General features: G+C 37.5%; 1 protein-coding gene across 2 annotated transcripts in view; it reads right to left on the reverse strand.

Moving 5' to 3' along the window:
• Positions 1 to 535: 535 nt before the first annotated feature.
• The window catches only part of mamdc2a (MAM domain containing 2a), a 150,201-nt gene continuing 124,268 nt past the window's right edge, over positions 536 to 26,468 (reverse strand). Inside the window, exons 10-14 of one of the 2 annotated variants that reach the window (XM_039750739.1) lie at positions 12,531 to 12,627; positions 9,819 to 9,971; positions 8,509 to 8,768; positions 8,285 to 8,369; positions 536 to 3,601 (exon numbers count right to left, since the gene is read on the reverse strand). In XM_039750739.1, coding sequence (XP_039606673.1) covers positions 3,537 to 3,601; positions 8,285 to 8,369; positions 8,509 to 8,768; positions 9,819 to 9,971; positions 12,531 to 12,627 — 660 coding nt within the window. In that variant the 3' untranslated portion in view covers positions 536 to 3,536. Of the gene's footprint in view, positions 3,602 to 8,284; positions 8,370 to 8,508; positions 8,769 to 9,818; positions 9,972 to 12,530; positions 12,628 to 26,468 lie in introns of those variants that run through there. The other variant, XM_039750740.1, reaches the window with a different exon arrangement.

Raw genomic sequence — 26,468 nt, forward strand, 5'->3', positions numbered from 1 at the left:
ATGCTTTTGACAGACACAGTTCCTGCTCTCTTAGCTCATATAAATTTTTACATTTTCCTCACTTTAAGTTCCCAATAAAAGAAGACTTATTATATCCAAATGTTATTGAAGAATTTCATCTAAAAGGGTTATCAACAGAAGAAATGAGTATACGGGCAATCCTAGCACAGAGAAACGATGAAGTCAAACAAATTAACGCAAAAAATGTCGATTGGTTACATGGCAAATTGGTTAAATGCATATCAGTAGACTATGCCGAAACAGTTGGTGTTGATCGTGTGGAAGATGAAAACATCAGCTTACAATATCCCAAAGAATATCTACAACCATTAACACTGTATGGTCTTCCACCGGCCGAATTACTGTAGAAAGAAGGATGTATCCAAGAAAGGTAATGTAGTACATCTCCCGCTGTTAACATAAGACACCAAAGGAGATCTTAAAATTACATTCTTATTAAAACATTAAAGTTTCCCGTAAGGCAATTAACAAATCACAGAGACAAACATTTGAAAAAGTCAGTTTATTTATTAGAGAGAAAGAAACGAAATTCACTCATGGGCAGCTATACGTTGTGTTGTCATGATATAAGTCCAAACACAGAATCAAATCCAAACCAAACAAAATCATATAACGCAATGAATAAATCTAACGCAATATGAAACATCATTTACTTTCAAATTATTACGTTTTACTATTTTTTAATATGGTTAATTACTAGCTGAAATGTAAAATAGTTAGTTCTATTATGCATATGTAACAATTCCCATGAAAATAACAATACAATGTTTAAATTGTACATCAACATCCCCATACGTGAGAGGCTGAACCACAAAGTGGCTAGCGTGTAGCGCCCGCACGGTGGTTGGCGAGCAAAGCGAGCAGGTGGCAAAGCCCCCTAGTTTTTTAAATGGGTAAGTCCATGAACTTCACCTCCTTACACAGTAAGTGAATTAATATTAATTAATGTCAATTAATCAATGTTGAACAGCAATGGTGTATTAGCACCACAAGCATATGGTATTTACTATTTTCTGCTTTAGTGAAAAGTTAAAATGATATTTATCAAGATATGTTTTCTTTGTCTTCTGTATACATCCTGTTGTCAAACATTCATGTTTCTAAATATCCCCAGTAAGAGTGTGTAAATACTTTGATAAACCAGAATCCATTTTTGGCAAAAGATGCTACTTTAAAATCATGCATTATGGGGGTACAGCTCAGCTCTGCACACCTTAGGAGGTTTAAGCATCTCCAACTTTATTTTTTCAAGGTATATCCTTTACTTTCTCTCTTTCAGATTTATATGCTGTTCTATTTGATTAAACTAGTTATAAAATAGAAGTTTGGATATCATACCACTTCACACCACATTGTACTGAGCATATTTCATTATTTACCTCTTAAGCAGACTGCCATTTGCAAAGAATGAGGCCTTTTGCCAGCATGGAAAATATAGTTCATAATTTGTGGATCAGGTAACATATGTAGCAAATAGACTGAGCAAAAATAAAGGCGAGCGGAAAAAAAAATCAAAAGGTCATTGTAATGTTGCTACATGTCACGGATAGAACCAAACACCTGTGGTGCCGGAATTTTTGTCAAGATTCATTCTGAGACTCCTCTTGTTTAGCATTTATCACTGTTCAGTAAATTGAATTTTCAGGAAATGAGATGACCAGCACAGAATCCTATTGACTGTGTCCATCCTACCATTTTGCTTGGCAGCATCTTTTCTGTGGAAATTACATGTAGAGGCTCCCATTTTCATTGCTGCCCATATCACTCAAATTAATCCTTTTATTGCATGCATCTCTCTGTGCCAGTGATGTTTAACGTCAGCCACAGAGGTGGGTTTTCACCTGGCAGAAGGAATGTCCGGAGTGTTGAGAAGGGTGTTTAGCATAGTCAATGAGAACGCAATTTCTAAGACCAGTAAGCTGATTGGGAGTGAAGAAGAACACGAATGACCAGGCAAGAATTTAGTCAAGTCACGCAATGTGACAGTATGAGCTTAGCATTACACACACTAAAGGGCAAGTGAAACTCAAAACTCAAGGGCTGACACAAACATGTTGAAACACCAGAAAAATAAACAACAAGACAAAACCTGAGACCTAAGAAGGGCACTGTTAGAGGACACTGAACAGACTGTTTAAATTCTGCAGCAAGTAAACACTAAGAGGCTCAGATGATGGTGTAAAAATTATTATTGCCTAGTGAGGCTCGTCAATCCTAAACCAAAAAAATAACAAAACAAAGAAAAAAAAAACACGCGCACATGACTATACAAACGGTATTGACTCAGCAACAAGCCCACAAGGAGACTGCTTATGAACCAAATAAACTGATCTGGAAAACACTTCAGGTAACATGGATTTGATTAAGAGTAACACATTGAAATATGCATGCTGTTAATCATCTCTGTGTTTTTCTGAATAATCTCAAAACTTATTTTTTGTTTAAGTGTAGGAAACCTATGTATCTCAGTAAGGAGCTTATTGTAAATTAAAACATACATTAAAATAACTCTCAGGTTTTGCCCCAGCCAGTACCATGTACATTACTGACTTGAGAATATTAAAGAAATGCAAGGGTGTATCTGTAGAAAATGTCACTACAGTGAATTTCCAGTGCATATACAGTAAAAATGAAATATTTCATTTGACAAATGATAAATCAGGAACTGTATTTTTTTTTAGAAATGATACTGTGAAGGATCAGGCCATCAATTCTAGTTTCAGCCTGTACATACCTCTCCAGTGCTGTTTTTTTAACACATTGAATTGTGAAATGCATTTTGGTGTGCATTATTTTCATGTCAATATAATGACCAACGTATGGAAAAGCTACAAATTTCCTTTTTAAGAAAATAATTATACTGCATCCACATGAAGCCCGCTTCATGCAAAGAAAATAGTGTTCATTCTTTAAGTTATTGGTATTGGGATACAATCAATATACAGTAAATGTCAAAAGTTTTACATGAGAGAAAATGCTGTTTAAAATATATGTATTTATGCATATGTGCTTTTTAATCTTTTCATTATATTACTTAATGCACCTGCTTTCCAACTTCATAAACAAGACACTCATGTAAATTACTGACAGTGAATATTATTCACAATAGAAGCCAAACTAAACAATTATGGTATTGAAAACTCTAGGAATCAGTGCATATATTTCTCAAGCCTACAGACACACATTTGTAGCTACAGACTGGCTTTTTGGTCTTTAAAACATCACATGTGCTGTAAGTCTAACAGGTCTGTTCATTTAATACTCATACAAAAAACCGATGGCACTAAGGTGCATAATTGTACTGGATTATTTCATTGTACCGTATTGATTTGGTTTTCTTTTTGATGCTGTATGTTTCCTTTAAATCCAGTGCTGGACATCTGCTTTCATCCATTCACTGAAAAAGGGTGACTCTTCAAATATAATGTTTTTGAGATTGTGTGTTCTTCAGTCTCCTCGTCTTTTTTCTATGTTAGCTGTTCTTCTTTTATCTTCACTCTCCGTTACAATCCTTTTTAGTAATCAATGACATTGAAGTTTTCAGAGAACCCTGAGTGGTCAAATGATCTTTCCTCCAGATCTGTGGATTAAATTATAACATAATTTGCAGTTAGTAAGAATTATATCCATCCTTAATTAATTTAATATGCTCCTCAATTTTAGTGTATAAATATATTATTCACATTCTAGGTAATGTGGATTAAATGAAGTAGATAAAGGCGGCAATAGTTGGAAGGACACATGATTGGTGAGACAAATGCGGAGGTTATTTGTCTTTGGGACAGAAAGCAAATGAAGGTTTTTTTCAGAATGCCCTTCATTCTGGTAGCTCCCAGTGGGACAATCTGGAGAAAGAGAAAACATTGAATAATATAAATAAAGAAATTAAAAATATACTTAGTCAGAAATGCAACTTTATAGCTGCATCATTGTATTTGGAGAGATGCATGCTTAAAGAATTTGGTTTGTGTTTTATATTTACAAAAATTACAGTTAATCCTTAATTGCTTTTTCCACAGATCGACAAACAAATCAACAGCAACCTTATGTTTCCTTCAAAGAGCAAACCGGTAATTCACCTGAACACAACAAAGCTAAGACATCTCATGTGGGAAGTCTGAAAATTCCCATAGCATGAGAACATGGAATTACTGTAAACTGGCTTTGGTATTTGAAACATTTAAGTAGATTATCTGTCAAAATAGTCACATGAAACAAAGAGTCATGTAAATGTCTTCATTATATGAACCTCTTTGTGATGAAACAGTATCTCTCGAATTATTGTAAGTGATGAATACCAGGAGACAGTAATCTGTACCAGAATCTTAATTAGTGCCAGGCAAAGGTCTAAAGGGGGAAATCAAAAGTACCACAAGCGACCAAACCAAAAATAAAACGCCAAGTCAAAACAGATTGAAACCGAAACAAAACGCTTGGCCTACTCAGAAAAGAAAATCGTTCACACTAAAGGTTTGTTGTTTTTTTATCCAACTAAAGGATAATCTCAACTCATGCTATGATTCATGTGACATGTGATTCATATCACATAAATAATAGATTGGAAAATTCAAATGAATTCAGAATCATTCCCAAACAAAATAAAGCTTACAAAAAATAGTGTTTACTATGACATAACACTGCCCATAAGGCGCCATCAGGTTTAGAAGGAAACTGGCTCTTAACTCGACATAGGAGAGCAGGTAGATATATTCCTTTGGCAAAGCTACTTTAGACAGTACGTTAGTTACACTGTGGTCTATGACAGAAGTATTAATGAGTTTTGTTTAGAGAAAACATCGTAAAATTCCTGTTGTCATGAATTGGAGTCAGAACCTGTGATATGTGGTCCGTGGCATAGGGCAGATTTAAATAAATAATATTGTCCTTGAAAGTGCAGGCTCCAATTGGGTGTGAGACTGTGAGAGCAGGCTTCACTCCTGAGATGGCTGGGATAGTTGGGATGCCTGGCTAATTGCGCATACACATGTGAAAGTGAACATCAGTCAGGTGCCTCATTCACACCTTAGAGGTGGAGGCATATCACGCCTGCGCCAATCAGGCAAGATAGCAGGACAAGAAAGTGAACAAAAAATGTTAACAGATGGAACAGAAAAATTAATGTTGAGAATGGAGGCATTGTGGCATAGTGGATCCGTGGCTAGGAAATCAGTTGCCAATTGTAAATAAATAATCATGCCCTGAGAAGGTGCAGACTCTAATTGGGTGCGGATGTTCATGAAGGCGTTCACTGGGGAGCTGACTGACTGAGCCTCATACACGTGTAGTGGCGGGCAGATCAGTCAATAATGCCATGGAGGGAGCAGCTGCTTGCACCCAAAATCAATTAGGAAGCAGAAGTTAAAGAAGCCTGCATGGGACAAAGGGGAAGTACAAAAATGAGATAGGGAGAGAGCACCATAAGAATAGCATTGTGGAGAGAGGCAGGATGCAGTGTGGGTGCAATGCAGCGCAGTCATAGGCCCACAAAAGAGTGAAAGATCGGTACTCTAGGTGTGGATCACCCCTACTGAATATTGTTGATGAGTGGGAATGATCAAGGTGGCGTCCTATCCCATGAATCCAAGGTATGAGAAGACAGAAGGACAACCAACCCTGAGTGGTCCTGCCGGCAGTCGGGTGGTGAGGACTGCGGCTGTTTGAGTCTCCACCGCCTGAGAGAGCAATGGGTGAGCCAGGGAGGCAGAATTGTAGAGGTGCTGGGCTCGCCTGTCAGAATATGAAGGACCCAATGGCTGTTGGTTTTAATCTGATTTTAATCCCATGGATTATCACCTGTTTAATGGAATATTTATTTATTGAAGAGAGCACTGCACTTTTTGGACAATATTTGTTTTTTGATGGTTTTAATAAAACCACTATGTTCACTTTTGCACCCCCCCCCCCTTGTTTTGAGTGAGTGTCTTCATTTTCTAGGCACATCCCACAGAAATGGTGGGCAATGGTGGGTTCAAGAGGCTTCCCAGATGGACCTGGTAGCGTGCAGCTGACCTGCACCATCACAGACATGTGGTCGGGAGTGAGCCTCAGGGAGAGGAGCCTGGGGCTGGAGACAGGGTGATCGTACTGAGCGATTGCCAGAGAGTAGGAGCAGCTTGATTTGTCTCCCGCAGACGCCAAAGGGTAGGCGTTGGGAGAGGTGTGCTGCTTGGCACAGCACCCCATGGATGCCAAAGGCCAGCACTGGGGACCCAAGACAGGTGTTGATTGACTGCACTTGTTGGTAGGGCCTCCTCTCTGGCTGCATGAGCCCAGTTAGGGTATGCAGAGGAGACCTCAATTTTAAACGGAAGCATTGGTGCTTGTGAGTTTTAAAGGTCTGCCTTGGATTTTAAACTCATTTTTATGGATTTATTAATTTGGAATTTTCAACCTCCATATTTTCACTGTTTTTATTGGATTATTTATTTATTTATTGATGAGTTGAGTCACTGCACTGTTTGAACTATTTGCACTGTTTTCCTTTTGGGATTTTAGTAAAAGCACTCAATAATTTTTTGCACCTACCCTTTGTTGCATGTGTGTGTCCTCATTTGCCTGGTTTATCTCTTTCTAAGACTATCAACGGTGCCAGGTTGGAAAAGCTCCCAAAACCAATTGAGGAGTGTGGAGCCAACCTGTACTGTCACAGAACCATAAATAGAATGGTGTTTGATGACCCCAGAAGGCTTCACTGAGCAGGCTAGGCTTCTTATGCCTACCTGTAAAAAGGCTTCATCCCAATGGGTCTATTCCCAGCTCTACTGGCTTGCCTCAGGCCTTGCAGATTCGAAAGGAATTTAATCTTTAAAAATATACCTAAAATGTCCCACTAATATATCTAAAGGCCTCACAAAATAAAAATGACTGAACACCTCAGCTTCTACACAGAAGTGCACCAAAAAATGCATTTTTAGAACTTCAAAAATGAAAAGAAAAGCTCACAAGAGGAGAAAAGAGGCACAAAGACACCAAAAGGCAATCAAATGTCAAACAAGTCCAACTACTGAAATCCAGTAACAGAATGCAACAAATGGAACAAAATTAATCAAAAATGTACAAATTCAAATTGGAAGTCATGTGTTGATTTATGGCTGAGTAGCAAATGAAAACAATAATAATAATAGTAATAATGTTCTAGAAGTTGAAAAAAACAGCTGATACGGGCTGAACGTCTTTTGTTTATCACATACATTTGGCCAAACTGCCAGCCATAGAATGATTCAATTTGCACAGAAGTGAGAGAAGTGGTGGTGGAGCTGAAAAAGTACTGTGTGGTTGTTTTATCATAATGTACTGTAAATACTGAGTACATATTATTTCACCCTATGAGGATTTTTATAGTGAGATCCTTACATAATTCTTTAACTCTTCCATTCATTTCCAGATAAAAGTCTTACATTCACTTCCTTTTTCTTAACATTCATATTTAATATACCTCAAGAAGCCAAAGATGTGAGTTGGCGTACAAGCAGCTTGTTTGTTCACCTCCCCCTGAGTTTTTATTAATTCATACTGGGGATCTTAGCGGCTGCTGGACTAATAAAAGAGGAAAATATACAAAATATAAAAGTTGATGTGAACTTTCTCAGTGCTACTGTAAATAAGAGAAAACAGTTTATGATGTAACAGAACAGTAATGGTGAGCAGTTCTGTCCAATGACAAACAAGAAGATCCACCTCTCTCCCTCATTTATTGGTCAAGAGCTTTCAGAAAGTAGCTATTAATAATATCGTAGCAAAAAAATGCACAGAAGTTTTGACCATATAAATGGATAACGGACATGTGTATAATGCAACACAAGTTATATGAGACTTTTTACATTTTTTTCCAAGAACGCTTTCACATTTATTAATATAAAAAGCCTGTTTAGTAAAAACACACATAATGGTGCAATATTAGAATAGGAAGAAAATGGAAGTAAAGAATTGCAAAAGGGAATCTATATCCAATCATTAAATTAGGTTTATAGAATTTAACTTCTATTAAAGGCAGACTTACTTGATAGAGCAGGAATTGTGACCTTGTTATTGGAAGTGAAAATTTCTTTATAAAATATTTAACTTTTACTGTTATTAATTTCTTTATTTTAGGGTCTGGTATTATATAAAATTAAATCTGTAGTCTTTAGTATAGATAAATTAATTTAAACTGTACCCAATACACCAGAGAAGTTGACTGAATGTTTTCTACAAGTACAAAATAAGACATCATTCTTGTATATTTATACATGTAAATTCTTTATTATAGTAGAAGTAAACCAACCTTTGCAGGGTCCCTTCTTCATTACAATATCATCAATTGCAATATCACTTCTGATGGAAATGCCCCGAATTGCTTCAAAGACAATCTGCAATGGAAGCATTAATGATAGTGGTGGTGATAAAAACTGCTCTAGGCCACACATAGATTAAATGTTGTTAACACCCTTTGAAATGCTTTTGAACTGAGGTTTTCCACTTTAACACAAAGGAATGATCATTACTTACCTGGTGGTTTTGCTCACATGCATATTCTACAGAGCCTTTAAGCCAAGAGATACTTTGTTCTCCTCTCCGCCTCCAAAGCAAAATTTCTCTTTTGTCTCCGTTCTTTTTTAAATACACACTTAACATGCCAGTCCCAGACCCATACATGCTGTAGAAAAAGGTCAAGCACTGCTGGTGCAGAAATCCACGAAGATTTGAGGACAGCAAACGGGTATTATGTCCAGGAAACATGTGTGAAGCTTCAATGTACATATAGTAACCTGAAAAGGCATTACATTAAATTATCAGTTCTGCTAAAATAATTGGAACATTGGAAGTGAAAAAGGTAATAGTATTATTTTAGCATTAAGTGGCTGAGAGTACTGACCATAGCCGACAATGAGGAAAGCATGATGGTTTTAAAAAATAAATTACCATTTAGTTTGTACTTCTGTGAATTTAGAAGTAAGATTTTAACTTTTGAAGTTACTTATCATCTATGTTGAACAATCTTTCTATGTTTATGTTAAGATATTTATTTATTTTATTGTAAGCAGATGCTGCACCAAGGGCATTATAAGAATGGAACACGGCAGAATAAAATCCAACAAAAGTTTGTTCAATAAGTAACATGAAAATCTAAGACACATGGGATTATTACTGTAATAAAATGCAGTATTTTAAGCCCTTTTCCCCACCTAAAAAAAAAATGACAGTAAACTGGGTCAAAATATTAAAGCTATTGAATGAACTTGAACTTAAAGAACCTCCAAAGAACAGAAAGAACTGGCAATGATAAACTAACTGTACAGTACATGCCAATGTCTGTAGGCAGCAGAGTTTAGGGATTGGCAGACCTTAAGGTGCACCAAAGGAGAGAATGTAAGAATGTTTTTTGAGAGTATAACCCAGGAACAGACTGAGTGTCCACAATGAGAGTATTCTGAGGTAGAAAATCCAGGAGATGAATAAAGCAGAAAAGCCACAAACAGGTGAAGATCAGAAACCATGAAGACAAATTAAAGCAAACAACAATTGAAATCAAAAATATTTGCAAATTTCATAGTGAAACTGATGAAAAAAATATGAGGTAACAAACATAGCAGTTTGAAGGTCTGTATCCTAAGACTAGAATTTCAAGGATGAGGCATGGCTGCCTTATACAGTCAAATAATTGTTGTCCTCCTAATTTGCACACATACTACAGTATATGTTTAGCTATCTGCCTTTTCTTAATCAGTTTGTGCCGCGTCATGATTTTAGTGTACAAATAAACTGTGCTTTCTTCCTCAATTTGAGAAAAAGATAAGAATAATAATAATGTGACTCACCCACCCCTGTTGTGTGATCACCTTTAGGCCCAGTATAAGATGTTGGGGTCTGGCCCCTTTTTCGAATCCACTGTCCTTTGTCTTTCTCATCCTGTATATATTCACACTCATTTTTGTCAAAGTTACATTCTCCAGCAGGGGAATGATGAATACCTAAACAAAGTACAAGGGACATCTTAATACTTACTATAATTTGCATTACATATTGTCATAATAATGTTAATTGCAAAGAATATGATTTGGCCAAGCTCATTGAAATATCAGTACAAGCCACAACACAAGGACACCAAATAAAATCATTACAAATAATATTTGCTACTTTTTATCAAGGATAAGATAAAATGACATGAGAGCTGAGGCCCAAAAATGAAGTGATTTATTCACAACTGGTGTACAGTACAGTATATAATAGTTTGCCACAGCAAATTGTGTTCCGAAGTGAAGTGCATTTTATAATAAAAAAAAACAACTAGTCCACTCTTGCATTTTATAATGCAGCTAATGGGCACCAGAGACCCAAAGTGATGAAAAAGCCTTAACTCTTACTAAAAATGTCAATTTTTCAAGTCAAATGTTATTGAGCATTGATCTGCATCTTGGGATAACACATATTGCAAAACGTTGTGTCCATGTCATTTTAAGAAGGAAAATAAGAAAACCACTGTTGTGAGCTTCTGCCATATTAAAATAAGACTGTCTGTGCACTTCACTTTGCTGGCTACCCCATTTATCTTCCTCTGTGGGACTCTTTCAGCCCTAGGGGCTTGGATTCGCCACAAAAAGTTATCACTATATACCGATATTGACATTATAGAATGAAGATGTCCAGATGTGAATTGCTGTTTTTGTTCTGCAGATAACCAGATAATAATAACTGAAATAGTACATTTAACAATTGCGTATATTCTTACACAAAGCTTATTTCTTTACTTCGCAAAGACCGTCTACTGCTGCACGATTGATAAGCATTCATGTGCTTTAGTAAGAGAAAATATTGAGCAGGCATACAAGATGCCACCAAATGACAACTGAACAGATATTATTTCCATCCATCCATCCATCCATCTTCCTAACCCACTTATCCAGGGTAGTGTCCCCCTAGCTCTGGCTTCTAAGTGGAATCTGCAGGTTCTCTCAATTTATAAATTGATTGGTATTAGTGAGTGTCAATGAGTTTTCACTCAAAAATGTTGTCCTTATTCTTATTTTACCATCTCCTCAGAAAGGGAGACTTATCATGCATTAAAACAATTGATAGTTGCAATGTGGCATGTCAATTTAATCTATTGCACGCCTTATTATTTCATTTTTTGCTCATTTTTTTTTCTTTATCATGCTTGTGCATGCCATACCAAGGTTTGTCATAAGTCCTCTAATGGCTCTCATGACAAAGCAGAGAAGCAAGCAAAAGAAAATAGTATCAAGAATCTGTAATAACATATATTATTTGCAGTTTACTTTTGTTGTCATAATCATGCCTCAGAAACATGGAAGTCATGTTTTCCTCTCCGCAATTGGGCCCCGATACCCATCTACTCAATTATAAAAATCAAGAAAGGGATAGTTATTTTTATAAATTAATAAGATATGCTTCACTTTTGAATGCAATTTCATGTGGTAAACTAAAATATACCATGCTTGTGAAGAGATAATTTTGACTTCAAAAAAACTGAACTAATCCTTTAATGCCCCTTCTTGGCCAGTGTCTTTATGAATGTGGAGTAGGGAGGTGGGTATTGAGAGGAAGGGAGAGAAAAAGAGGATTGCTATACTGTGGCACTTTGTGATAGGCAAGTGGGCAAGCTATCATACCTTATTAACATGAGTACAAAAAGAAAGCAGAGAGAAGCAGCAGCATTTATTTGAATTTTGCTTAGCTTGTACTTTGCATTTGCCTTTTCATATTACTTTGGTAATTTGGTGATATTCTTGTCCCCCTATCATTTACAGGAGGTGTTTTTAATTCTAGTTTTACTTTTTACAAAAGGCATTGTAATAAGTGTATAAGTTTAATATCTCACTGTGCTCTGTGCAAATATATTTTATAAATCTGCCTTTTTCTACTCACATACACAGTTGACACAGAGCCAGATTTAGCATAGGGGTTTACTATATAAAAAATGCCAGGCAAGCATCATAAGACAAGACAGTTAGGGACAACTTCAAAATGTGCAGTCACACTGAGGACCATTGTATACTATTTTTGTGTGTCAAAGACAGCATCAATCTGTATCCTCTTTTGCCTTGTTTGGCCTTGGAACATTGCCCGGAACACCTTTGAAGCCGACAGACAGATGGAAGACAATGCCATCCGATCCTGAAAATCCTTCCACTGCATGGACAAAATGGCAGACTCTACCCATTGGGCCCCCACTCCTGAACTGGGTTCTTGCCAGTGGCTTCTTTCATCTGTTATGCAGGGTAAGCTGTCATTAAGCAAAGTTAAGTTACTTCTCCTATGTGATTTCTTACTGCCGTATCACTAAGGGAGGTGTATCACCTTTTTATATTATATCTATATAGATTTGGGTTATGTAACATGCCACAATTACAAAAGAACTCATTCCCAGGGAGCTAACGAAGTCTGCAGGATACAGGCATGAGTACTTTATAAATTATGGGACATTCATTTATAGAGATGCATTTTTCAAATTATTACATTTTCTTAATGATTGAAAATGATACTTATGTTTTCTCAACACAGATTCATACCAGCTGTAATATGGCAGTCTCCATGGGTCACAGTGATATCGTCTAAGGCTACTAATCCACAGTCCCAGAAGTTTCTGCAAATGCTCACAAAAACGACCTAAAAACAAACAATGATATATTATTTCAAAACTTTCAAGTCATCATTTCATTTTGAACACAATCCTAAAATGAAATAAAAATTCCTACACCCACAATGACAGAACCACAACACAAAATATTGCTGGTGAGTTTCCTGAGAAACAACAAAATAAAATTTCACATGCTTGACACACTCAGTATTATTTGATGATCAAGAAAATCTTAAAATCCTGATATTTTGTTTGGGACTGGGTTTTAAGGGACAAATTTGCAGACAAGTTTTAGGTGAACTGCAAAATGTGAATTACAGTATACATGCATTGTAGTATGATTGGAAAACAGGAACCAACTTTACCTCTGTGTCTTTCAAAACCATCCATCTCTTGGCTCAGTTTTGAACCAGCTCATTCAGATGTAGGGTAGCAGGAAGCACAGACCATTCTAGCAGCAGTAGGTTTGTTAGACAGGAGATAACCCTGAATGGGATGCCTGTCTGTCACATGGCAAGTTCATGAACAATCCACACTTATTCATACCAGTCTCATGGTCTCCACAGATTAACCTAACAGCCTGTCTGTGGGATGTGACACAAAAACATGCAAACTCCACAATGACACTGACCATGTTGGGAATTAACTCACAGTCTGTAGCACTCTGAGGCATTGACCACTATGCCATTGTGTCACACTTTTTGAAGGCTAACAGCTACACAAAATTGCTAACTGGTAACCTAACTTAAAATAAATATAGTATATGGCAGCAATTCTAAGGCTACTTCTTGCTGTTATTGGCATTCTTTAGGTAAATTGGCTAGACAGCAAATTCTTTTCAATACATCAGGAAAGACAGATATTCAATAAGTGCAAGTCATTAAGAACATTTCAATATTATCAGCATTTTCTAGCAGTCAATGGACTCTGAAACCACACATATCCAAAATCATCAGTGTCACATCCCAGTGAAAGATAAAAAAAAAAGTACCGTAGTTTATGCTGGTGAAAACTTGAACTGACAGATGTACTGCAGGGTACAAAATCCAGTCCAGTCCTAATCATCATTCTTTATCGTCCTCCACAATGCAATGCAATGGATCTTTTTTAAGTGATATGATCTGACTGAACTACAAAGTCAGTTAGGTGCCCTTACCTAGAAAGTCAATCTTGTGGGCAATTTAAAATCTACAGTGCATCATTTTTCCCACATTTTGTTATGTTTACAGCCTTATTCCAAAATGGATTAAATGAACTTTTTTCCTCAGAATGCTACACAAAACCCCATAATGACAACGTGAAAAAAGTTTACTTGAGATTTTTGCAAATTTATTAAAAATAAAAAAACTGAGAAAGCACATGTACATAAGTATTCACAGCCTTTGCCATGAAGCTCAAAATTGAGCTCAGGTGTCTCCTGTTTCCCCTGATCATCCTTGAGATGTTTCTGCAGCTTAATTGGAGTCCACCTGTGGTAAATTCAATTGATTGGACGTGATTTGGAAAGGCACACACCTGTCTATATAAGGTCACACAGTTGACAGCATGTCAGAGCACAAACCAAGCATGAAATCAAATGAATTGTCTGTAGACCTCCGAGACAGGAGTGCCTTGAGGCACAAATCTGGGGAAGTATACAGAAAAATGTCTGTTGCTTTGAAGGTCCCAATGAGCACAGTGGCTTCCATCATCCATAAGTGGAAGAAGTTTGAAACTACCAGGACTCTTCCTAGAGCTGGCCGGCCATCTAAACTGAGCGATCGGGGGAGAAGGGCCTTAGTCAGGGAGGTGACCAAGAACCCGATGGTCACTGTCAGAGCTCCAGAGGTCCTCTGTGGAAAGAGGAGAACCTTCCAGAAGGACAACCATCTCTGCAGCAGTCCACCAATCAGGTCTGTAAGGTAGGGTGGCCAGACGGAAGCCACTCCTTAGTAAAAGGCACATGGCAGTAAAACAGGCACCGCTCATCACCAGGCCAATACCATCCCTACAGTGAAGCATGGTGGTAGCAGCATCATGCTGTGGGGATGTTCTTCAGCGGCAGGTACTGGGAGACTAGTCAGGATAAAGGGAAAGATTACTGCAGCAATGTACAGAGACATCCTGGATGAAAACCTGCTCCAGAGCGCTCTTGACCTCAGACTGGGTTTTATGGTTCATCTTTCAGCAGCAGGACAACGACCCTAAGCACACAGCCAAGATATCAAAGGAGTGGCTTCAGGACAACTCTGTGAATGTCCTTGAGTGGCCAAGCCAGAGCCAAGACTTGAATCCAATTGAACATCTCTGGAGAGATCTTAAAATGGCTGTGCACCGACGTTCCCATCCAACCTGATGGAGCTTGAGAGGTGCTGCAAAGAGGAATGGGTGAAACTGGACAAGGACAGGTGTGCCAAGCTTGTGGCATCATAGTCAAAAAGACTTGAGGCTGTAATTGCTGCCAAAGGTGCATCAACAAAGTATTGAGCAAAGGCTGTGAATACTTATGTACATGTGATTTCTCAGTTTTATTATTTTTAATAAATTTGCAAAATCCTCAAGTACATTTTTTTCACATTGCCATTATGGGGTGTTGTGTGTATAATTCTGAGGAAAAAAACGAATTTAATCCATTTTGGATTAAGGCTGTAACATAATAAAATGTGGAAAAAGTGATGCACTGTGAATACTTTCTGGATGCACTGTATGTTATTTGGTTATAGTTCTCTTCTAACATTTGTGCTTTTCTTTTCCTTTTTGTGCTTTTCTTTTCAGTTTTTTTAATTTTTATTCTAATTCAGAACTTTGTGTTTCAAGTATTAGTATATAATTTGGTGTTTAATGTTTGATATTAATTTATATCCAATTTTACTAATTTGATCTTTTTCTATTTAAGTATTTCTTAAAAATACAAACATATGAAAACACACATATGATTTAAGAAGGCAAATCATCTTAAAATCTTTGTCTTCAAGCAATACGATTCTTTGGTGCATATGAAGTGACAACAGGCACACAGAAGAGGCAACAGCAAGACCACTCCCAAAAAGGACATGGTTTTGCAAATGGTAGCCACAGACAGTTGCTCTCTCCTTATCCTTCCTGACTGTTTATTCTCTAGTTTTGCATTTTGCTAGTGTCCTGTCACTGCTGGGTTACATGAGGCAGTACCTGCATCCAATTCAGGGTGTACAGGTAGTCCAGCTCCTCCAGGATGGCACCTCCTTACATGCCGTCACAAGAAGGTTTGCTGTGTCATTGTGTATCATTGTTGTATTCTTCTAATGAAGACAAAAAAATGATATATAGATGTATACTATATGACGTTTGATTTTGAAGAAAATTAACGTTGCCTGAAAATGTTGGATGATTTAGCTTAATTTTATATACTGCTCAAAAAAATTAAAGGAACACTTTTTAATCCGAGTATAGCATCAAGTCAATGAAACTTCTGCACTATTGATCGGTCAGTTAAGTAGCAGAGGGGGTTGTTAATCAGTTTCAGCTGCTTTGGTGTTAACAAAGTTAACAAGTGCACTAGAGGGGCAACAATGAGATGACCAGCAAAACAGGAATGGCTTAACAGGTGGAGGCCACTGACATTTTTCCATCCTCATCTTTTCTGAGTGTTTTTTCACTCGTTTTGCATTTGGCTATTGTCAGTGTCACAACTGGTAGCATAAGGAGATACCTGGACCCTAGAGAGGTTGCACAGGTAGTTCATCTTTTCCAGGATGGCACATCAATACGTGCCATTGCCAGAAGGTTTGCTGTGTCTCCCAGCACAGTCTCAAGGGCATGGAGGAGATTCTAGGAGACAGGCAGTTACTCTAGGAGAGCTGGACTGGGCCATTGAAGGTCCTTAACCCATCAATTAGACGGGTATCTGCTCCTTTGGGCAAGAAGGAACAGGATGAGCACTGCTAGAGCCCTACAAAATGACTTCCAGCATTTCACTGGTGTGAATGTCTCTGACCAAACAATCAGAAAGAGACTTCATGAGGATGGCCTGAGGGCTTGTCATCCTCTAGTTGGCCCTGTGTTCACTGCCCAGCACCATAGAGCTCGATTGGCATTTGCCATAGAATACCAGAATTGGCAGGTCCACCACTGACACCCTGTGCTTTTCACAGATGACAGCATGTTCAACCTGGGCACATGTGGCAGAGGTGAAAGGGTCTGGAGAAGCCATGGAGAACATTATGCTGCCTGTAACATCGTTCAGCACAAATGGTTTGGTGGTGGATCAGTGATGGTCTGGGGAGGCATATCCATGTAGGGACACACAGACCTCTATAGGCTAGACAACTGCAACTTGACTGTCATTAGGTATCGGGATGAAATCCTTGGACCCATTGTCAGACCCTATGCTGGTGTAGTGGGTCCTGGGTTCCTCCTGGTGCACGACAATGCCTGGTCTCATGTGGGGAGAGTATGCAGGGAGTTCCTGGAAGATAAAGGAATTGATACCATTGATGGCCCCTATGCTCGCCTGACCTCAATCCAATAGAACACCTCTGGGGCAGTATGTTTCGGTCCATCCGACGCCACCAGGTTGCACCTCAGTCTGTCCAGGAGCTCAGTGATGCCCTGGTCCAGATCTGGGAGGAGATCCCCCAGGACACCATTCGTCATCTCATCAGGAGCATGCCCTGACGTTGTCAGGAATGCATACAAGCACATAGTGACCATACAAACAACCAAGTATGAAGTGGAGTTGCTGCAATGAAATTTTGGCAAAATGGACTAGCCTGCCACATTATTTTTTCACTTTGATTTTTGGGGTGTCTTTGAATTTAGCCCTCAGTAGGTTGATAAATTTCATTTCCATCAAACAGTGTGGCATTCTTTCGTTCCTAATACATTACCCAGTCCATATCAGTATAGATATCCAGCACAATTTTTTTTCCCATTTAGATCTGATGTGTTTTCAAAAGTGTTTTTTGAGCAGTTTATATATAATATAAAGAAGAATATATATACAGCTAGATATTACCATACATATATACTCAGCAAAAAAAGAAACGTCCCTTTTTCAGGACTGTGTATTTCAACAATAATGTTTTAAAAATCCAAATAACTTTACAGATCGTCATTGTAAAGGGTTTAAACAATGTTTTCCATGTATGTTCAATTAACCATAATCAATTAATTAACATGCACCTGTGGAATGGCTGTTAAGACCTTAACAGCTTACAGAAAGTAGGCATTTAAGGTCACAGTTCTAAAAACGCAGGACACTAAAGAGACTTGTCTACCGACTGTGAAAAACACCCAAAGAAAGATACCCAGGGTCCCTGCTCATCTGCGTGAACGTGCATTAGGCATGCTGCAGGGAGGCAGGAGGACTGCTGATGTGGCTAGGGCAATAAATTGCCATGTCTGCACTGTGAGACGCCTAAGACAGCACTACAGGGAGACAGGAAGGACAGCTGATCATCCTCGCAGTGGAAGACCACGTGTAACAACACCTGCACAGGATCGGTACATCCGAATATCACACCTGCATGACAGGCCAGAACAACTGCCTGAGTCACACCAGGAACACACAATCCCTCCATCAGTGCTCAGACTGTCCGCAATAGGCTGAGAGAGGCTGGACTGAGGGCTTGTAGGCCTGTTGTAAGGCAGGTCCTTACCAGACATCACCAGCAACAACGCCGCCTATGGGCACAAACCCAAAAAAGTGCTCTTCACTGATGAGTCACAGTTTTGTCTCACCAGGGGTGATGGACGGATTTGTGTTTATCGTCGAAGGAATTGAACACGTCTGGGACCTGTTGGATCGCAGGGTGAGGGCTAGGGCCATTCCCCCCAGAAATGTCCAGGAACTTGCAGGTGCCTTGGTGGAAGAGTAGGGTAACATCTCACAGCAAGAACTGACAAATCTGGTCCAGTCCATGAGGAGGAGATGCACTGCAGAACTTCAAGCAGCTGGTGGCCACACCAGATACTGACTGGTACTTTTGATTTTGAGCCTCCCTTCATTCAGGGACACATTGTGAAACATTTTTAGTTTATGTCTTATGGTGTTGACTCTTTTAGTGTTCATACAAATATTTACACATTAAGTTTACTGAAAGTAAAAACAGTTGAAAGTCAGAGGACGTTTCTTTTTTTGCTGAGTATATATCAATATATATATATAGTAAATATATATGTAAAGTATAATAACGTCAGTAATGACCTCTTTTATATGCAATGACATTTTACATATAAAGATACAAATAAAATGTGTGTGTTTTTGCATGCTTTTCAGTAGTCACTGTAGCAGAAAAATCTAATCTTGTTAACATGTAGGTCAAAGAAAGTAGTGTTGAGATCTAAGGGAATTCATATCTTTGACTCTGCTGTCACAATGTATTTGTACAATTATAAATATTTATTTCCACAGGCCACATAAATAAATTATCCTGTATTATTAGCAGCCTGTCTTATTTTTAAAACATCATATAAAATTTATGAACAAGCTCCTGATTGTACAGAACTACAGCCTATTTCTGCAATTTATGAGGGTGCCTGTCGAAAGTATTACAGAATTTCCCAACTCACATCTAAATGTTTGTAGTTGTTTGTTGGAATTTTGTTTATTGTGTGTTTAATTTACAATTAATACATCTATTTATTTTTTCTAACATTTGTTTGGAATTCATTTTTTTTTATTTATTTGTACTGTGGTGTTAAGGAATGCTATCATTTGTGGGCAAAGGGATAAATGCCCTATTTCTGGACAAATTCTTATTCTGATAAATACTTCTGCTGCTCAATAGAATTTCTTTCTTCAATTGTCTGACTCAAGGGCAGAAGAGAATGACAGTAGCAGTTACTACTTAATCTGCATGAATATGGGAAAAATCTGGAGAAGTATGCAAGCACAGGCAAAAGATGTAATCTCTGCATTTACAGTAACTGGGCAGGAAGTCAAACCCAGGTCTTTGGAGCTGTCAATGTGCCACTGTACCACCCTCCTAACAAACACTAACTCCTAAATTAGGAAAAAAAAGAGACTAAAATAACAAAAGTATAAAATATCACATAATCACTTAAATTATCAATTTTAAAGGCATTTTTCTTTCCACAGACTTATCTAACTCCACTTAGGCAGAGCAGAAATAATTTGTTGCAGTTGACTCAATGGAATAACTAATACACATTACAGAGATATGGATGTCAAAATGGAAGATCTCAGATATACAAATATCATTTGCAGGTGCTTGAATGTTAAAAACATGATAAAACCCTGTGGTAAAAACATTTTTGGAGGAGATTTTAATCTAATTGCCATAACACACTAAAGCAAGGCTTTAAATATGTAGAAATGCTTACTTACATAGGATTGTTGGGGGGTCAGAGCTTAACCCTGCAGCACTGGACATAAGACAAGAAACAGCCCTGCACAGGTTACTACACCATCACAAGGGATATACTCATGTGACACAATAGGTGAATTTAGACCATCCAATCCACTTACCATGCAAATCTTTGGGGATTTGGGAGCGAGATCTATGGCGAAACAAGTAGAATGCTGTTTCTCCAATCAGGCTTAGGATTCAGACCCGAGACGCTCTATCCATGAAGCATTTTGCTACTACTGGAATTCAGTAATACCCAGATTTGTAGAAAACAAATAAAGGTTTTAAAAACGCAGCAAGGAACTGTACTGTGTTTTAAATTTAAAACAAATACAAATGTCATTAGATATTGCTATTGCTGCAGTTCCAGTTTGGCAATGCAAATGGGTTGCAATGGTTAAATGGTGTTTGTTACCAATTTCTTATTCTAATGTCAAACTTTTTGTTAATTGAGTTCCTTATTTAATTAGATGACCAACTCTAGCTGGGCAAGAAGTTATCAATAATGCGATCCATATTTTTTGGTGTTTGTTGTTGCCACAACATTTTACTTGAAATGTTGCTCACAATTAGCTAATCTACATGTAGACTTACCCATAAAAAACTGGCTGTACACAGCAAACACACAGAGCAAAAATGCACATGGTTATCCTTTATACTGTACTAGGGGGCTTTGCTCCCTTCTCACTTCGCTTGCCAACCCCCGGATGGGCGCTACACGCTAGGCTCTTTGCGGTTCTGCCACTCGCATATGGGGATGCGGTTGTACAATTTAAACAGATTTTTATTTTCATGGGAATTGTTACATATCCATAATAGAACTATTTTACATTACATCGAGTAATTAACCATATTAAAAAATAGTAAAATGTAATAATTTGAAAGTAAATTATGTTTCATGTTGCGTTAGAGTTATTATTAATTATAATTTGTTGTGTTTGGCTTTGAAATTAACACGCAAATATTTTTTAAACTTACACTTATACTGTAAAACTTCAGTAAAAACTTTTTTTTTTTATTACATTTTCATCAATATCACATTGAATTTTGATTCTGTGTTTGGACTTTCATCGTGACAATGCAATGTATAACTGCCCATGATTGAATTTTGTTTCTTTCCCTCTATTAAATAAAACAACTTTTTCAAATGTTTGGCTCTGAGATTTGTTAATTTTCTTTGCAAAAGGGAAACTGTTAACGTTTTAATACGAATGGCATATCAAGATCTCCTTTGTTGTCTAATGTTATTTGCGGAAGATGTAGTACATTATCTTTCTTGGATACATCCTTCTTTCTACAGTAATTCGTGCAGTGGAAAGCCAGACGGTGTTAACAGTTGTAGATATTCTTCTGGATATTGTAAGTTGATGTTTTCATCTTCTGCATGATCACCACCAACTGTTTTAGCATAGTCTATTGATACGCATTTAACCAATTTGCAGTGTAACCGATCGACATTTTTGGCGCTAATTCGTTTAACTTCATCGTTTCTTGTTGCTAGGATTGCCCGTGTACTCATTTTTTCTGTTGCTAACTCTTTGTGATGAAATTCTTCAATAAGATTTGGACATAATAAGTCTTCTTTAATTGGGAACTTAAAGTGAGGAAAATGTTAAAATTTATAAGAGCTGAGAGAGCAGGAACTGTGTCTGTCAAAAGCATTCACACGAATGAGAGGTGAGAGTAGCATGTGCGTGGTTGTAAATGGTTGAGAGGACTTGAAAAAGTCTCATGGCCAAAGTCTTGTCTCGCAGGACTTGGAAAAAATCTCTTGAAAAAAGTCTTGTCCCAGGATTTTTTTATATAATAGAGAGAAATACTACACTATATCACTTATGTTACAAGGCATAATGATGTAATTGAGTTAAACAAGCCTACTAACCCAAGATAATCAGAAATACACATAAGGCAAGTTTTCACCTTCTTGTCCTAACTTTACACTCACTCAGTAACATTTTTACTTTCCTGATGACAAGTTTATCATATTTCTTTGCGCTTCTCCACCATTAGTAGTTTTCCTGTTTTTAATTCTCTTGAACATTTTCTTGTGAAGCTTGGACAATCTTGGAGGTTTTATGTTCACCACTTGCGAAAAGGATATTCATTACTTTAATATAGATTCCATTTACATTGTTAGGAATATTTATTTTAATTCAAGGTTTCATATCTTGTGACTCTAAACTGGACTTTTGTGTGAGTGTTCTGTGATGGGCTGGCACCCATTTCAAATTTGGTTCCAAGTTATGCTCATTGCTGCTAGGATAGTCACTGTTTCCCTGACCCAGATAAATGAGACACAAAACTGTGGACAGACTGCTTAAAAAGAGGGTTGATCAGCTGATTGCCAAACGTGAAGTTGTGTTTGAAGTATCAATCGATAATTTTTTAAATTTTGTACATTACTTTTCACAGAGAACACATATACAAAGCACTTTACACAGCATACTAAGAAGACAATTTAAAAGAATACAATTGCAAAGTGATGCAGTAAATGACACTACAGCTTGGCAGTTGCAGGCAGCAGGTTCAGTCCTTTGCCCAGCCACAGTCAATGTAGAATTAAAAAAAAAAAATTTGTAGGTTTTCTCCTTTCAAATACTAAAGATGTCTGCATTAAGATGACCAGCAATTCTAATGCAACCTTATAAACTGAGTTTGATTGTGCATGGGAGTGTGTGCCTTGATGGACTGGCATCCTGTTGTGGATTAGGCTCTGGCCAACCACTGAAAACGAATATATGGAACCCATGACAGATGCCTGGCAGCATGAGCCAAGGTGGAAATTACACCCAGACAGAACCTCTCCCCTTTCCTTTACCACAGTAGACTGTACTTAGGGTGGCATGGTGGTGCAGTGGGTAGCCTACTGCCTTGCAGTAAGGAGACCTGGGTTTGCTTCCCAGGTCCTCCCTGCGTGGAGTTTGCATGTTCGCCCCATGTCTGCGTGCACTTCCTCCAGGTATTCCGGTTTCCTCCCACAGTCCAAAGACATGCAGGTTAGGTGCATTGGCAATTCTAAATTGTCCCTAGTGTGTGCTTGGTGTGTGTATGTGTGCGCGCCCTGTGGTGGGCTGGAACCCTGCCCAGGGTTTGTTTCCTGCCTTGTGCCCTGTGTTGGCTGGGATTGGCTCCAGCAGATCCCCATGACCCTGTGGTTAGGATGTAGCGAGTTGGATGATGGATGGATGGATGGACCATACTTACACCAAGATTCTTGTAAGTTCAGAAAAAGATTAAACATGATTAACTAGCTTATACAGTTAGGACTAGTAGAGGTCAAGAACCCAGAATAATGACAGCAGAATATACCAGAGTAAGTGAATAAGATACACAAAAAAATATGAGCATACAGAAGTAAAAAGTGTAAACTCAGATCAAGGGTGATCAATAACTTTTTTTTTTAATAGTGTCCCAAAGGTCATGACAGCAGAGCAGATGGTAGGGAGTGTGGCTGTTTTAAAGACCATGAATCCACACATTTGGAAATAAAGAATGCGCAAGACTGAAGCCAGGAAACACTTCGTCACACAAAGAGTTGTGGAAATATCAAACAAATTGTGGACCCCTGTAGATGAAGCAGTAACATTGGCAACTTTTAAAATGTAACTAACTGAGATATTGCGAAAACTTAACAATTAGCTAACTAAACAAGCCTGAGGAATTAAATGGTCTCCTCTTTCCTTGTCATATGTCTTACTTTCTTGTATAAAAAAGCTTCCTTTTATATTCAGTGATTGCTGTTTCTAATTGAGTGAGTTGTCACAATTAAAATAAAACCCAGTGGACCCAGTTCAAAATGTTCCTCATGAGTTCTTTCTATCTACTTTATCTTCTTTCAGTTATTTATTTAGAAGCTTCTATTTTAGTTAGTTTCAACACTGTATTTGCTCAAATATACACCTCTGTAATTAACGAACATTATGAAACTTCTAAAGTTGTAATAATATTGGCATGACTTTTAACACACTGAAATTATATAGTCTTCTCTTTCAGCATGTTTAAATAATTTTATGGTTTTTCTCTTTCAGTTGCCATTAAAGGTGTATTACAAACTCAAAACATAATAAGAGCAGATACAAACTCAAGAAACACTGTAAAAGTTCCCGATCTTTTTTCTTAGCATCAAAATTGTTCCCATCAGTTACCTCTTAAAGATTCATCGTTTCACATGACACCTCATCTTTGCTTTGAACTTCTAACAGCTGTTCCAACCCATTCTCACTTGAGTTTACTGTTTACTTGAGTTTACTGTGCTGGATCACACTTGTGAAGACATCTTTTTGTGATCCTTTTTGCCAGGGGTGTTAATAATTCTGGAGGGCACTGTATGTGTTTACCTGTGACTGCTTCTGAGCATTATCTTCAGAGTTATGATGCCTTTCTGTATATACTTTGAGGGAATTATTTAGATTGCAATATGCCTCTGTATGTTTATATGTTTGTAAGCCTTACTAGCACATGATTTTGCTGGTTATGTTTTGATATAGACTAGACCAGGGGCCTCCAACTCCAGTCCTGGAGAGCTACTGCGGCTGCAGGTTTTCATTCTAACCCTTTCCTTAATTAGTGACCAGATTTTGCTGCTAATTAACTATTTGCCATAATTTTAATTGATGCACATCTTAAGACTCAGGCTCCTTAATTATTTATTTTTTCCTTACTTAGCAACCAAACAATATTAAGATACAAAATAAACCAACACATAAACAACAACCTGTGTCCATCACACAACAACTGAAAATAAACAAGGGTGAAGGCCTCAGTCAAGTTGATCTGCTCAGGTCCACAAAACATTTTAATAGCGTTCTTAAAAAAGAAAATCAACACTTTTGGAAATGTCTGTCATGGCAGAATGAGTTCCATGGAAGTAAATAATGGGTTTAATTAGCAACGAGAATTGGCTTCAAGTTAAGAAACTGAATTAAGGTTGGAGTTTGAGGCCCCAACTTAGTTGGTCATCTGTTGGCTTACTTCACATCAAATTTATGTTTAGATGCTGTTTAAGGAAAAAAGAATCAATTCTATTTATGGAAACAAGAGTAAGGAGTATATCAGGTTAGCTGATTTGTGTTTTCTATTAAATAATATGCAGTTATTTATTGGAACACATTCTTTTTTTAATAACTCTAAAGAGAGGTGACATGTTGCATGTTGGTTGGAAGTACAGGTAGTAATTACCCTGTACTGTATACATGATGCCACTAATACTAGTACTAAGTCTATGAGTATTGTTTATTGGTTAATCCTCAGCCATCAAGTCCTTGATCTAACTGTCATACTGCTGCACATCTTCCACTTTACCTACCATATATACTCGCGTTTAAGTTCTCCCACGTAAAGGTTGTGGCTTGATTTTACAGTATAATTTCCGGTATTTTATAATGTCAGTCGTATAAGTTGAATGTGGAAAACTCACGCTATTGGTCCAAGAGATTATGATATGCTAATGCCCACCTGAGAGTGTAACCACGTAACACACTGCCTTTTTTTCTATGTATTGTGCCTACGTGACCACACGGTAATACCCGGGCTATTCTGAAGTGACATTTGCACTGTTTTCTGTTTTTTGTATCTCACATCTCATACACTTTTATCGTAAGAACATCCCTTATCTACGATGGAGCGTTCGATCAGAAGAAAATATGAAGCTGGTTTTAAATTAAAGTGGTGAAAGAAATTGTTAACTGCGCTGCTGCAACAAAATTTGATGTGTCTGAGAAGCTGGTGCGAGATTGGAGGAAGCAAGAAGATGTAAAAAACAAAAAAATAAAATAAAATTAAGTGTCATATTTTTGAATGGGCATATAGTCAGGGTCTGATTTTAAGCTTGATTTTTCGGGTTTCAAGGCCCGACTTATACGCAAATATATACAGTAATTTGTCTCTTTGCATTCTCATGCCTGGCTCAAGTCTCTTTGACTAAAGGTGTTTGCTGAAATAGTATAACAGAATAATAAAATAATAAATGTATGCAAGGGTGGTCTTCTCTTAGAAATTAAACCACAAGTAAAAAGTTTGCTACGATTTGTGATGTCATTTCTATTTACAAAACTGTATAAGATATTGTTTTTATATTTTCTATATATAACATGTTTTGGGCTTTGGTGCTTTGTTTTGCTTTTGATTCATTTGATTTTTGAATCTATTTTGTCCCTGCTTAGCAACCTAGCAGTTCATCTCCAGGTCTTTGCGATTATTCATTATATTGTTGCAGTATGGTCTTGATAGTGAAGATTAAACTTTCTAATAATATTAATGAGGAAAAGCTAATGTAAAGTTTTAGTACAATTATTTAAAAAAAAACAGAAGGTAATAATTTAAGTCACCTCGGGAAATATCAACTTCCAGCATAAGCTTTGATGAAATCCTTAAAAATACAGTATATTAAACATAGTTTTTTTCAGTATTGATAAATTACATGGAAATGCTGAGAGCTACAGTTTAACTTGCTTGTGCTCCAATTACAAAGTGTGTGTGTGAACAGCTGTAATCCATCCTGACAATGAAAAACGGTGTACGTGTCTGCCAAAATATACAAT

This window comes from Polypterus senegalus, chromosome 4 (assembly GCF_016835505.1).
Source record: "Polypterus senegalus isolate Bchr_013 chromosome 4, ASM1683550v1, whole genome shotgun sequence".
Taxonomy (NCBI): Eukaryota; Metazoa; Chordata; class Cladistia; order Polypteriformes; family Polypteridae; genus Polypterus; species Polypterus senegalus.